The following is a 14,686-nucleotide window of genomic DNA, read 5'->3' on the forward strand; positions in this document are numbered from 1 at the left end:
TGTCCTTCAGAATCCTGAAGCCCAATTGCCTGATAAACAATCAATACATGATAAATATATAAACTAAGAGAAAACCTCACTAATTTTTTTTTTTTAACCCATCTGTATTTATAATGCAATTCTGTAACCAAAATGTTCCTTGGCTATGAAAGTAGGCTATTTCCCTTTAAGACAACAGATCCTAATCTACAGTTCTGAAGGGCCCAGGAAATACCAAATTCCTCCCCTTACAGAGCTTAAGGTTAAGAGGTTATTAGTTTCTAATAACTCAAAAGTTGGGGTCTGATCATCATCATCAACAAATCTATAAACTAATTTACCAATTGAACCTGGATTTATCAGGTTAGAGTTATCATTCTATGTTGAATCATATTCTCCAACAAATAGTCACAGCCCCCAGAGAGAACTACACTCTACTCTGCTCACCTTTAAGGCTTTCTCTGAGGCCTTCCGAGATGACTAGCATCAGACTTTTGAGGAAGGCTAGCCATTAGACAAGGCTTTTCCCCACGATCTGACTGCTTGAAGTGACATCCAGGATCAGGTCGATCCTGTATCCAGGAATCATGACCCTCCCTGAGGCACCAGTCATCATGAGACAGTCAGTGCACTTTGGCACTTCTTGAAAACCACTGGGCTGCTCCTTTAGCTGAAAGGAAAAAAAACATCAAAACCACAACAAACAAAACAAAGGGGGAAAAATCAGTAATTCAATCTGAAAAGACAGAGCGTGGGGAAAAATACACCAAAACAGCCTTGTCTAGATCAAAATGTAGCCTCGCCTTGATGTAAAGATCATAGTTCCAGTCACTGCACAAAGTGTATTCCTATTACACAAATCTAAAAAATTTAAATCTATTTTATTACATCTGAAGAGAACAATTGAAAATGGAAGTTTATGAAAAAAAAAAACTATTTATGGAATACAGCTAAATAAGTATAATGAAGGTATTTATAAAAGACTAGCAGCCTATGTCGTATGTGAACATGCCTCACCAGGAGACCAAGTACTCAACTTTTCATGCTCTCAAATTATAATCTGACTTAGAGAGGGATTAAAATATAACAGGCTGACTAAACAGAGTTTAACTGGCAGAAAACTGCTAATACAGTTAAAGCAGATCTACAACTATTCTTAAATTACCTACTAATGAACAGAAAAGAAACTGGGCTTGCGTCCTCCTTAACTGACCTGACACTAGTACAGACTGTCCCCCCACACACAATGCTCTTGTTCTAGCATTCTGAATTTCAATGTTCATGTTTACTTGAAATGAACAATTTTAAATGTTCACATCACTATGGCCTTAAATTTAAAAACTTGAAGACCTAATAAATAATATGACTTAAGGCTTATTTATTTAATCTGCTTCAAAATAAAAACTCTACCAACATCCAGAGATAAAATTCTGCTTATTTCTATTTTTAAGTACAAAATACTTTTCCTAGGACATAATGTTAAATGCAAGAAAAAGTCTTTGAGCTATTGTTTTAAAAGTTGGCTCATAATTCCTTTAAAACACCAGTACCCTAAAAATGATACTTTATCAAAGAATTATTTTATATTTCTTTCTACTATGTACCCAATATCCCCATTTCAGTTAAAACTACCAACATCTACATAGATCTCAAGTTGGAAACTTTGAAATACGACTAAACTATCTTTCTCTTTTTTTTTACTTGTTTGAGAATATGATTAAAGCTACAAACCTCCATCCCCCAGAAGAATGTGCATAATTGCACAAATGGGCAATGTCTAGATTCAGTTTTCAGGGAATTCACAGAACTTCCTCTGAAGCTCAAGCCTAGACCTTGGTTCAGAACCCCTGTCGAACACGGCTTTTTTTTTTTCTCCCACCTTACCATCTCTGAAGACTGCTTCGTTAGCATACCTATCAAATCTCTCACATTTCTGCCTTTCTGTCCAGCACCAGCTTAGTCTTAGACATCCCATGTTTTTCCTGGATTATTCCATGTAGTTTGTGAATTCTTCTCAGTTTACCATCCTTCAACCTATTTTTTTTTCCACCCTTGCTTGCACAGTAAGCTTACTAATGCAAATCTGATCATGTGACTTGCCTGATTACCAAGCACCTCCAATCCCTCCTCTGCAAATGTTAACAGAATGATGACCACTCTCCTTTGGGTGGTTATCTTTGGCCTCTACCTACATTTCAAGCAATCACCCCCCGCCCCCCGCCTACGCTTTCCATACTCCACTCATATAATTTATAGTCTCCCCATACACTGCTTTTATGACTTCCTACCTTTGTACACTATTCCCTTCTCCTACAATGTCATGGCTCAATTTCTTATTCATCTCTCAAAACTTATCTCCCCTGGTTATGCTCTCTCAAAAGCTTCTATTTATTTCTGCCATGAGATTTATCTCATGTATACAAATACTTACTTACTTGCCTATCTTCAAATACGTTTTCTAGGGGCAAGGGCCTTGCTTAATTTCATCTTTGGTGTCCCCAGTACCTAAAACATAGTAGTACTAAATATAAATGTATGGTGTGCCATTATTCTTGTACACAACCAAAGTTACTATGCTTCACCAAAAAAAAAAAAAAAAAATTGGTGAATTAATCTAAAATATACTTTAAGAATTCAAAATCAAAACAATTCATTATAGAAGGGTATTTCAGCAGGAACTCTCTAGAAAGCAAAAATTAAGTGTAACTATCACCAATTCTTTATAAATTGCCCTCATCTGGGTCAAGTATATTGTGTTTGTGTGTGTGTGTGTTGGTGTGTAAATATATATTAAATTTTTTTTTAAATACTACTACTTATGGACATCCAAACTAGGAATTAAGCACAATAAGGGGGTGCCTGGGTGGCCCAGTCAGTTAAGCATCCGACTCCTGATTTTGCCTCAGGTCATGATCTCAGGGTTTTGAGATCCAGCCCCATGTTGGGCTCTGCGCTGGGCACGTTTCTCTCTCCCTCTCTCCACCCACTCCCACCACCCACTCTCTCTCAATCCCTCTCTCCCTCTCTTTCAAAAAAAAAAAAAAAGGCACAATAAGGATAATAGAATACTATGCTGTCTTTTGGATAAAAACTCCTTAAGCCAAGGATAACAAGCACATGACAAATAATATAAATTACTCCCCTTTTCTTACCCTCTCCTCCTCTACCTCATCTTATACTCAGAGCCAAAGAGTCCTCCTCAATTCAGCATACCATACAAACAGTAAATACAGACTGACTGTGGTTGTCACAGAAGTTAGTATTTCAGGGCTATCCAATAATCAATTCTAAGCCACATCAAACACAATAGTCACAGAAGACCTACTGCATATTCCTTGGAAACCCATTCCCAAGTTTGACAATTTCAAAAGGTTGTTTTATCTTACACAAAATATTTTGCTGGCATTGAAAGTCAAAATGGTTGTTTTGCTACAGGTGTACATTTTCAAATGTATATTTTATAGTTTAAAAATATATATTTTTACAGTTACATTGTGTTCTAAAACTATGGTTTTCAATCTGTGTTATCAGAATCAACTGGGACATTTTCAAAAACACAGATTCCCAGGTCCCTGTCCAGATCAACTGAATCCCAGAATTAGAACAGAATTCCAGAATTAAAACTGAGCCATATATATTTTATAAAACACCCAAGGTGATTTTGATGCAGCCATTTGAAAACTAATGTTCTAAACATCATAGCAGTCTATATACGGAAGAGCTACAATCAGAAGAGTAATAGAAACATCTCTAAATAAAATTTTCCTTACATGTATAGTGTCTCTGATTGCTTATTGGTTCTGACAGGCTAATAAAGGAAGGGTGAAATTGCTTCAGCCTCTGAATAAAAACTACTTCGATATATCTTATCACAAAATTCTAGATAATAGATTAGTTATTGTAGCCACACAGCTTCATTAAAGAGTGGTCAGCCAGTATTTTTTAAAAATTATTCTACTGCAGTGCTTGGCTAGAGGCAATCCTTAAAGAGTTTTTCTTTCCACATGACCTTGAAAAAAGATATATTCAATAAGAGTATTGCAACTGTGTTGCTGAAATTCACTACAGGTTATTAAATTGAAACATTTCATCAACTTCTTTATTGTAACTTACATATTTTCAATATACTAATAATTGCAGATATATACATTTCTACAGCACACCAGGAATAATAAATCCAGGTGTTGAGAGAACAGGGCCCCAAGAATGGGTATAAAAAAGAAAACGCAAATGATCTGCAACCAACAAATTCTTATTAAATGTTTTGAAAAGTTGAATTGACAGAAACTAACATATAGAGGTGTTGTACATATGTACAGAACATTTTAACCACAGGGGGGCCTGGGTGGCACAGCGGTTAAACGTCTGCCTTAGGCTCAGGGCGTGATCCCGGTGTTAGGGGATCGAGCCCCACGTCAGGCTCTTCTGCTATGAGCCTGCTTCTTCCTCTCCCACTCCCCCTGCTTGTGTACCCTCTCTTCGCTGGCTGTCTCTATCTCTGTCGAATAAATAAATAAAATCTTTAAAAAAAAAAACAACATTTTAACCACAAATTAAAACAGGAGCTAATTTTGACATTGCTACTGAGTGCCTGGTAATATCAACATAAAAAGGCAACACTGCTAAGGGATAAACATGACAACTCAAACATGCATTTACACACAGATCTGTTTGATACATTCTACCATACTACGATGACATTCCTCAAAATTCCTTAGAGGTCTTTTTAAAAAAGAAAAAAAGAAAAAGTTGCTCCAAAATTCCAAGTGTACTGGGGAAAAAAACAACTGTTTTAAATATGTATTTAAAAGTCTCAAGTGACATTAATTAAAATAGTTTTGACAGCTTCTGACACATATTTTTAATGACTTTACTAAAACAAAAACATTTTATGGAGGAAGAGGTGAGGTTCTGAATTATTTCAGGTACTAGAAACAGAACTCAAAAAAATCTGCATTGCCTTGATCATACAGATTGCAAAGAGTTAAACATAAACTACAATTATAGGCCCTACAGATTATTCTTATAAAAGGTAAAACCATTTACATTGCAAAGAATGATCCAGAAAAATCGCTAATACCAATCCACATCTCAAAGACTGATGTGAATTCTGCATCAACTTTTGAGAACTGACAAGTTGAAAAATAAGACCCTAATCTGTAGCCACTTGAACACATAGCTGAGATTACGCAGACATTTTCTTCCTACAAACACATGCCCTTTCTGAGCATTTGCCAAGAAATTATAAAGTAGTTGTCCTAATGTGTCTTAAAAGGCTGGGAAAGCTCACAATAAGGCAAAACTTTTAATGTCAAAAGCCAACATTTTATTTTTTATTGCAAATATCTTCTCTGAAATGTTAGCCTCCAGGGCAATCATTACACTGATAAAGAGATGCAGAAACATTCTTCAGCATATAGAAATCTCAATATTTGAAAGATAATACTACTATTAGCGCTTTCAAGGAAGAGAAAAATAACTGCTACACTATCCTGGAATGTCATTCATCGCCAAGAAGGTACTGGCAGGGTATCTTCTGGCTACTTTGTTGAGCAATATAGTTAGCCATGTGTTCCTGGAATCATAGTAAAAATAGTTTTCCATTGCAAAACAGTGCTAGATAGGACCTTTGCAGAGAATTAAAACCAGAAAATAAATTTTTCAATAACTCTAATTACAATTTTGTAATTCTACCAAACCATCTGATACATCAGTATGATAACATGATGAATGGTACTGTGAGTAATTGGCCATAGTGTGCTTATCAACAGCAAGGACTACTACCATAAGGGTAAGCAATATAATTTTCTTGTGTATCAGAATTCAAAGTTCCATCTAACTCACCCCTCAAATATGAAAATATTGCAAACAACCAGATTTATCGAATAGCTACATTTAAAAAGAAAAAAAGAGGCAAAAAATACACACATACTCTTCCAACACAGCAGTCACCAAAAGTCCTAGAGAGTTATCCAAAAATACAACACTAGAAACAAACTCATGACACCTCAGATAATCGCCTGAACTTTCATTAAATGAAGCCAAAAACGATAATTAAAGTCATGAAATAAAGGAAAAAAGGTGATATACAGCTCAAGATTTTCACCTACAATACAAAGCTGTTACTCTCCTACCTCCTAACACACTGCTAAGTGATGAGCTGTCAGAGGAAATGGTATTCCTATCTTATTTTGACAAATAAGTTATAAGAAATTGGGTCATTTTGTCCTGAACAAACTTAGCCAGGTCAAAAGACAATATGGCACCAAGTTTTTCCATGAACTATTTTCTAGGCTCAAAACAATTTTATACCAGGCTTCTTTATAAATTTCACAGATACAGGCTAAAAGCCACATCCTAATACTAAATCATCCACAAGTCCTTGAATTTAATCAAAATTAAAATGACCATAAAAATTCACATTACAGTGGATTTGACACATACACACAACAGGTAATATTAACCCTCCCCTCCCTCTTCAGTGCTCCCATACACTTAGTATATATCTCTATTTTATCATTTATAAAACCATTTAATAGGCAATCTCCCTGTTAAGACTGTGAACTTAAGAACCAGAAATCTACCCTATTCATCTTTGTTATCCTCACTGACTAGAAATGAATGCCCTGGTCATAACAGTCAGTCAATGAACACTGAGTGAACAAGAACATAATACCTACATTACAATTGTATAGAAAGTTGAAGTAGACAAACAGGAAATCAGGTAAATAGAAGATAAATTTTAAGACAACAAAAAAACAGAATCAAATATAGAGAGGCATGAGATACAACGGGAAAAAAGCACTGGTCTGGAGGTGCTGGGATGTCTTTTGAATTTACATCAATTCTAATCCAGATTTTGTAAATAAAAAATGCTGTAACCTTGAGCAAATCACTTTCCTCCCCGGGTTCTCAATATCCTCATTTGTAAAATAAAAAGTTAAGACTATGTGAGTTCTATGTTGCCTTATGCACCATAAGGATGATTTTAAAGAAACAGCACCAACAGATCAGATATAATACCCCATGTGAGATAATATAACTCTTAAGCAAAGGATATCATTTAGGTAGGATGCACAGTTCCATAAATATTAGTAACAGGTCACATCAATAGCAGCCAGGGCCAATAAAAAATTATACACATACAAATCTAATGTGGAAATCACTGATACATTCATTCATTCAATAAATCTAAAGAAGAATCAAGTTTTGCCAAAGGCAAAGGTTAAGAAATCTGAAGAGAGAGACAAAATGCAAAACTGTTTGTTATTCCCTAGAAATTATGACAACATAGATCATACGCAGCATGCATGTGCATACACACATACACACATACATACATACAAGAGCACAACAAAAGGCATCTTTACGCTTTTTATGATCTGAAAGGCTCCTTAAAATGAATCACATAATTTAATTATTTGGGCTACAATAGACCAACATTTCCCAGTATTTTGGCAAAAAGTAAGCTTCAGCTATATGCACATATGGGGTACATTCTCTCTGCCCCACAAGAGAAGTCCTGTTGGGACATTAAAAACGAAATATGCAAAGGATCAAAGACATTCTTAACCCTGAAAACCAAACAACTCACAGACCTTCCAACTATATTACCATAATAAACCTTTACCTTAAAACAAATGAATCTTCCACCTCAGAAAATACTAATTTTCATCTTGATGACTACCGGACTCAATACAGTAATATCTATAATCAGTATTTTTTAATATAAGCACTGTTCTTAATATTTGCTAACTATCATAGAAGACAAAAGAGAACTAAAAGATTACGATGCTTTCCCCAAGAAAATCCCAATCTTACTTGCAAGGTAGTTATAGGTTACTGTAAGCACACAGTCCCACTTCTGCAGTATCCCTCCCAAAAACCTGGAAGAAAGGTGAACAATTCCAATATCCACTTATATTTCAAAATATGTTTAAAAGTTAAAGGAGTTCCTACAAGACAAATAGTACAAACAAAACAGATCCAGATATATGGGAACAAAATAGATTGTACCCCAAAGGGCATTTCTACAAAGGCAGCAAGACAAAGCACCCTGAATGAATAATCTCACATGCAGGAATATTTCGCAACAAAAAATAGAATACTTTTTCAGTCATCATAACTACAAATCAGGATCATTAAGGATAAAACAAAACAAACCACCAAAAGACTTCATTTATACAAAATAAAGTTGAAGAAATTAATTATTATGTGTTCTATTAATAATACCTTATCAATACCTCAATCTTCCTGTCAAATTTTTCAAAAGGGAGGTAAAGTGGGAAAAATCAACTTCAAAGTTTCAAATTTAAACTTAAGCAACGTTTCTCCTGCTTGTTCATATATATAATTAATGTCTATCTGTTCCTGATAGTGGCAGGACATAATTGGCTATACATGTCAACCCAGTTCAAGAAAGCCCAGAAAACCCTTAGGTTCAGCTATGTAGCATTCCAATGCTACTAATTATATAGACTATAAATTCGATTACATAGAACATAATTATTTAATTATGAATTTTAATCTACCTAAATTTTTCAGCTCTATCTCCATGAATTAAACCCTAAATTGCCTTTAATATCAACTGCTCAAACAAAAAATTCTGGTTCTCTTCCAACAAATCAAGATCCGGTAATGACAACACTACTGGCTCCATTGCTTCATGATAAAACAACACTATACTCATTTTTCTACAGCCTAGCAAGCACTTTGACACACATTATTTCTTTCCAGGCTTCCAACAACCCTATGAGGTAAGGCAAGCATTACCATTTTATTTCATGGATAAGGAAAGAGATTTGGAGAAGTTAGGTAACTGGTACAAAGTTCAATGCTAGAAAGGAGGTGAACAAAGACCAGAACCCACATGTCCTGACTCCATGTCCAAGTGACATTCCACATCACACAAATGAAAGTCTAAAGATCACTGAACTTAAAAACTATAATTTTCCTACTTAATCAAACCCTTTGTAAATACAAGAATTAAGATAATAAAGCAAATGCAAACAGTAAAAAGGGGAGTCTAAACCAACCATCTATACAAACATTTTGAAAAACAAATACAGTTGATCCTTCAACAACTTGAGTTTGAACTGCACAATATACTCAGGTCCACTTACATGCAGATTTTTTTAAATCGAGTATAGTACTATAAATGTATTTTCTTTTCCTTATTTTCCTAACAACTTTTCTCTAGCTTACTTATTATAAGAATACAGTATATAAGGCATAGAATATACAAAATATGTATTAATCAACTGTTTATGCTACTGGTAAAGCTTCCCATCAACAGCAGACTGAGTAGTTAAGTTTTGGGATAGTCAAAAGCTATACACAAGTTTTCAACTGCAACTGCACCCCCCCCAAGAGTTCAAGGGTCAACTGCATAAGGCTCAAGAGCAGTTCAAATACTACAGTTAAAAGAGTTAAAATCAATCTATTATATTCACCCTATCACACCACACACAACCAACTCTGCATAATGCATGCTAGCAAAGAATAGGTGGGGTTAGCTAGATATCATTTACTATAATGATTTGAATAAAAATATGTAAAAACCATCACTTTTCCTAGTCTTAACCTTCTCTCGGCTTTGCTCTAGTCTAGCCTAGGAGTCTCCACAATAGAGTGACAATCCACTGAAATATGGGAATTATTAGAGCACTGTGACCATTTTTTCAACCTGAAAATAAGATTTCCTTTTCACTAAACAATACACTATATGAACTGACACTATCACCCTCACATAAACTCAAAAATACAATTGGAAATTGGGGATAGGCCCAAATTTTTTTCACAGAAGGGATTCCTATTCAAGAAAATCTGGAGGGGCGCCTGGGTGGCTCAGTCTTTAAACATCTGCCTTCGGCTCAGGTCACAATCCCAGCGTCCTGGAATCGAGCCCCGCATCAGGCTCCTTGCTCGGTAAGGAGCCTGCTTCTCCCTCTCCAACTCCCCCCTGCTTGTGTTCCCTCTCTCACTGTCTCTCGCTGTCAAATAAATAAATAAAACCTTAAAAAAAAAAAAATCTGGAGATCATTGCTACAGAGAAGTAGGTAAGTCCTAGAAGATAAGTGACTCTCAACTGCATCAAATAATCAAATCTGCTTAAGGTGTTTAATATCCTACAGTACATATACAAGTAACAACTTTTCACCTGCAACTGCATAATCTATGCTGATAGGACTATAACTTACCTCATCCTGGACTCCACTGGTAGTAGTCAGCTTGCTCCCATCAGTAATTGTAATAATTATTGCTGGCTCCAAGAAAAAAGGGTTTCGCCCCTAAAGTCAAAAAACACATTAATCATATTAAGGTCTAGACATCAGCTCAATTTTTCTGAGTAAAAAATCAATTTTTAGACCACTGTACATATCCACCTCTCTTGTCAAGTTTTATGCATAGTATATACTTTTTGTACATTAAAAAAAGTTTCTTACACTAAACGGAAGTTAACCTTAAAGGAAAATTAGGTAGAGGAAAAGAGAGATTTTTCACTTCTTTCTACATTTTTGTATTGCTTTAATCTTTATGATGAGCATTTATATTTATGTAACTAACTAAAAATACTTAATTTTTTAATAGGGACCCTACAGTTCAATTCTAATAATTTGACATATTGAGACATGAAAAATTAAAACAGACAATATTTTTCTAAGAAACTTCTTAGAAGAGAAAGGCAAAATAGTAGATGAACATTAGAAGGAAATATAATTTATGCTTGTAATCAAAGTGTCTAACCAAGTGACTGGATACGTGGATGGAAGAGCTCTAAAATCAGTCCCACGGGAACACTAGGGCTACTAGGAGCTTAGCAAAATTTAATGAGTCCAACTTGAAAAATTAAAAAGGATGGTTACTTAAACTGCTTGGCAAAAGAAGGTACAAAAACAACAGTAGCAAAGGCAATGAAAGATAGTGTCATAAAACTCTAACTGCTCTATATGTAGGGTCAAATAATTTCAGTATCTTCCATTCAAATCTCCAGGCAAGTTACCCCGAGTACTACGGTCAATTCTAGCGGACACATTTTGTGAGGGAATCAGATAAACTTAAGCTTATCTTTACATATAAATGGCTCTCATTTAAGATATTAAGCATATTCATTAAGCACATTTAAGACAAAATTATGAACGAATGAAAGAAGTTCAACAGGGTAAACCTTGTGTTTGAAATCAAAGGTATCAAACTCTCTGCTACTAACACTGTTCAAAAAAGGACAAAATGAAGTTTTACTTGATATGATGTAGAACAGCATATGACAAATTTTAATGTGCATATGAATCACTTGGCAATCTTGATAAAATGCAGGTTGTAATTCTGCAGGTCGGGGTTGAAGACTAAGGTTCCACATTTCTCACAAGACTGCAGTCTAGGAGATGCTAATGTCCACAGACCATATTTGGAATAGCAAGGATGTGGAAAGGTTATATGCACGTAACGCTCTATGGTTCAATAAACTTCCCTTACATTTATATAACTCTTAATCACTAGCATATTACAGCACATACTTTGTTTATTGCATTTACAAACACTTCTCACGTACACTATGATTACAACTAATCTTCATAAAGTGGGAGGGGAGATTTGGTAGTTGAAAACTTCTTGATCAAGTTACACAACTCATAGGTGGCATATACATTTTTCAAACTGGTGTCCAGGAGATAACAATTCCAGATGGAGAAAACGTCCTCTGGTCAAATTAAAATATGTTGGATATAACCTCTAAATTTCAAATGCATAGTAGCATCCAAATGTTACAGAAGACTTGCAGGAGAAAAAAAACCACCCATGAATTTACCTTCCCTCCTTCTCTACAACATTCATGGTAAATGGAACACATTTTGGGAAACATTACACTATACTGTCACACCATTCACCTCCAAGAGAAGACTTCTACGCAGGTCTTCTCATGGATCTAAAGACAGGCAACGTTCATTCTTGCCTCTGAGCTTTGACTGGCTCCCCTCAAATAGAATGTCTTTCCTTTTCGCTGCCCATAACCCATCCAATTTCTAATCCTTCTGCAAGGTCCAATTTAAGTCCTCTTCTTTTTCCACGAAGGCTTCCCTGATTAGCCTGCCCTTAAATAATTAGTTCTTCCTCATCAAATTCTAATAGTGGCAATTTTCAGACTCAATAAAAATATAGACACAATATTTCTTCAAATAAAGTTGGATTTGGAGTGGTTTCATGGAGTACATTTTGTTTTGTTGTTTTTTTTTTTAAAGATTTTATTTATTCGACAGAGACAGCCAGTGAGAGAGGGAACACAAGCAGGGGGAGTGGGAGAGGAAGAAGCAGGCTCATAGTGGAGGAGCCTGATGTGGGGCTCGATCCCGTAACACGGGGATCACGCCCTGAGCCGAAGGCAGACGCTCAACCGCTGTGCCACCCAGGCGCCCCCATGGAGTACATTTTGAATACTACTGCCTATAGCAATTATCCTCTCTCCTTCTCAAATTATTTTTAATTTAATATAACACCTTGCAAAACAATATGAATATACTCAACACTACTGAATACACTCAAAAATGGTTAAGATGGTAAATTGTTAATGTGTTTTTACTACGGTTCTTTAAAAATACACCATTCTTGTATTGTTTGCTATGATTTCATGTGTTTGAATCAACTGAAGGCAAGGGTCATGTTATATTTCTTCCTCGGCACTGAGCACAAAATATTTAAGCACTGGGAACTTAAATACTCACTGATTCACCAACTGTAGTTTAATACAAACCTACCCAAGTTCACGGAACCATTTAGAATTACTCAAACTCTAACAAGCTTCAAAAGAAATATACATGTCTCATCTTTACTTCAATATAAATACCTTCTCTAACTTACAATTTGCTCATGAATTTACTAGGATACAAGGACATACTACCTGCCTTCTATATCTGTCTTGCCATCCACTGTCCATTTATTCATGTTTGTCATTCAAATATTTACTGAGTGGCTACCATACATTAGGCATTGTGTTAGGTGCATGATACATAATCTCCAATCTCACAAATAATAAATGTACATTTAACAAAATCTTTCTTCCGGTCTCTACAAATACCACTGTAGATCAAAAACTGGCAAAGGGAGATAAAAGACCAAGATGTCCTCGTATCTTCAGTATTATTGTACCTTGCTTCCACCCTTGAGCTAAAACTGCTTTGTATGACTTGCTGCCTTTCAAAAACCAATCAGTCAATCTTTTAAAGCCACCACAACATGGACCAAATACTTTCAAAGGTGTTTCTGTATCACCTCTACATTTTAACCTAACTCAAATTGTCTTCCATATTTTCTGAATGAAAGTATGACATCCATCAATTCTTATTCCTATGTAAGCACATTGAGAATTATCCTCTGGAGGCCAGAAAATTAGTCATATCTATAATTAAAGAACAATGACCTGTGATGTATTAAGAATCTTATGGACGGGGACGCCTGGGTGGCCTGGTAGGTTAAGCGTCTGTCTGCCTTTGGCTCAGGTCAGGATCCCAGGGTCCTGGGATGGAGCCCCACATAGGGCTCCCTGCTCAGTGGGAAGTCTGCTTCTCCCTCTCCCTCTGCCTCTGCCTGCCATTTTCCCTGCTCCCCGCACACACACTCTCTTCTGTAAAAAAAAAAAAAAAAAAAAAAAAACTTTATGATGATGTCCATCCGAAAACTAATATGTACTTTCTTAAAGACTGTAATATCTAAAAATCAACTTAAAATGAATTAAAATTTAGCCAAGTCTCTCAGGTATTAAAATTTAAGCTAAATTTGAACATCAAAATAAAAGTTACTTTTTCCCTGACAACAAGCTTTTAGTTGAAACTTTACTGGAGTCATATACATAATACTTTCCACAGAGGCTAGGCCTGAAATTATGAGAATAATAGCGTACTTGATAATAACAATAAAGCAGTTTTGTTATCTCATTTAACCCTAAAACCTTGGTAAGGTAACATATTCACTGAGATTAAATAATATAATCCAAAGTCACCTAGCTGGTAACTGGCACAGCCAGAACCTTATTCCAACTCTAAATATCATCATCTGAAAGTCCTGTTGGTAGCAATTAAATTCTCTTGGATACAATTCTACACCAACCTGGATTGTGCTGTATTCACCCAATAATGAATGATGTTACAAAAGGTCTGGTTTTATTTAATATATTCTATCTGCAGCAAAATTAACTACAGGAGAACTATCCCTTTCCTTAGTTTCCTGTTATTTTGCAATTCCTTACCCACCAATTTTTCTATACATAAATCAATACACCTCCCCCCAAACAAAAACACACTGAAACAAAATGCAATATGTATCAACATCTACTTTTGAAAACTAAATAATTTCAGCCAACTTTCAAAGAACATATATACAAAAGCAAGATAAAACAGCATTAAGTTCTTTAATGGCTTTAAATTTTGGAAAATTCAGATAGAGATCAAAGGTAGAGAAAAGTAAAGAAAAATATGACCACCCTCATTTACCTATGTAATTATTTAACCCTACCATGCCTAAGATCCCTTCCTCTCTGACAGGAGTTTAGTGAAGAATCACACTAAGAAAAGCAATAGGATTAGACATGATAAAAATTAGAATATTGACTTAATGAACGTATATACAAAAGGACTTTTTTACTTCTTCAGGAACAAATTATCCCTACCTCTATATATAAATGTTAGAATTAATAATTCAAGCATAAATTTCTAAATCA

At 35.3% G+C, this 14,686-nt stretch overlaps 1 protein-coding gene across 4 annotated transcripts in view; it reads right to left on the bottom strand.

The window, feature by feature from the left end:
• INTS6 (integrator complex subunit 6) overlaps positions 1-14,686 on the bottom strand; it is a 90,343-nt gene that overhangs the window by 58,049 nt on the left and 17,608 nt on the right. For 3 of the 4 annotated variants that reach the window (XM_087865156.1, XM_045796873.2, XM_087865157.1), the window contains one exon: positions 10,179-10,268. In XM_087865156.1, the coding sequence (XP_087721282.1) occupies positions 10,179-10,268 (90 nt within the window). Of the gene's footprint in view, positions 1-426; positions 563-10,178; positions 10,269-14,686 lie in introns of those variants that run through there. The other variant, XM_045796874.2, reaches the window with a different exon arrangement.

The sequence above is a fragment of the Ursus americanus genome, chromosome 10, assembly GCF_024610735.1.
Source record: "Ursus americanus isolate L20-20 chromosome 10, mUrsAme1.1.p, whole genome shotgun sequence".
Lineage (NCBI taxonomy): Eukaryota > Metazoa > Chordata > Mammalia > Carnivora > Ursidae > Ursus > Ursus americanus.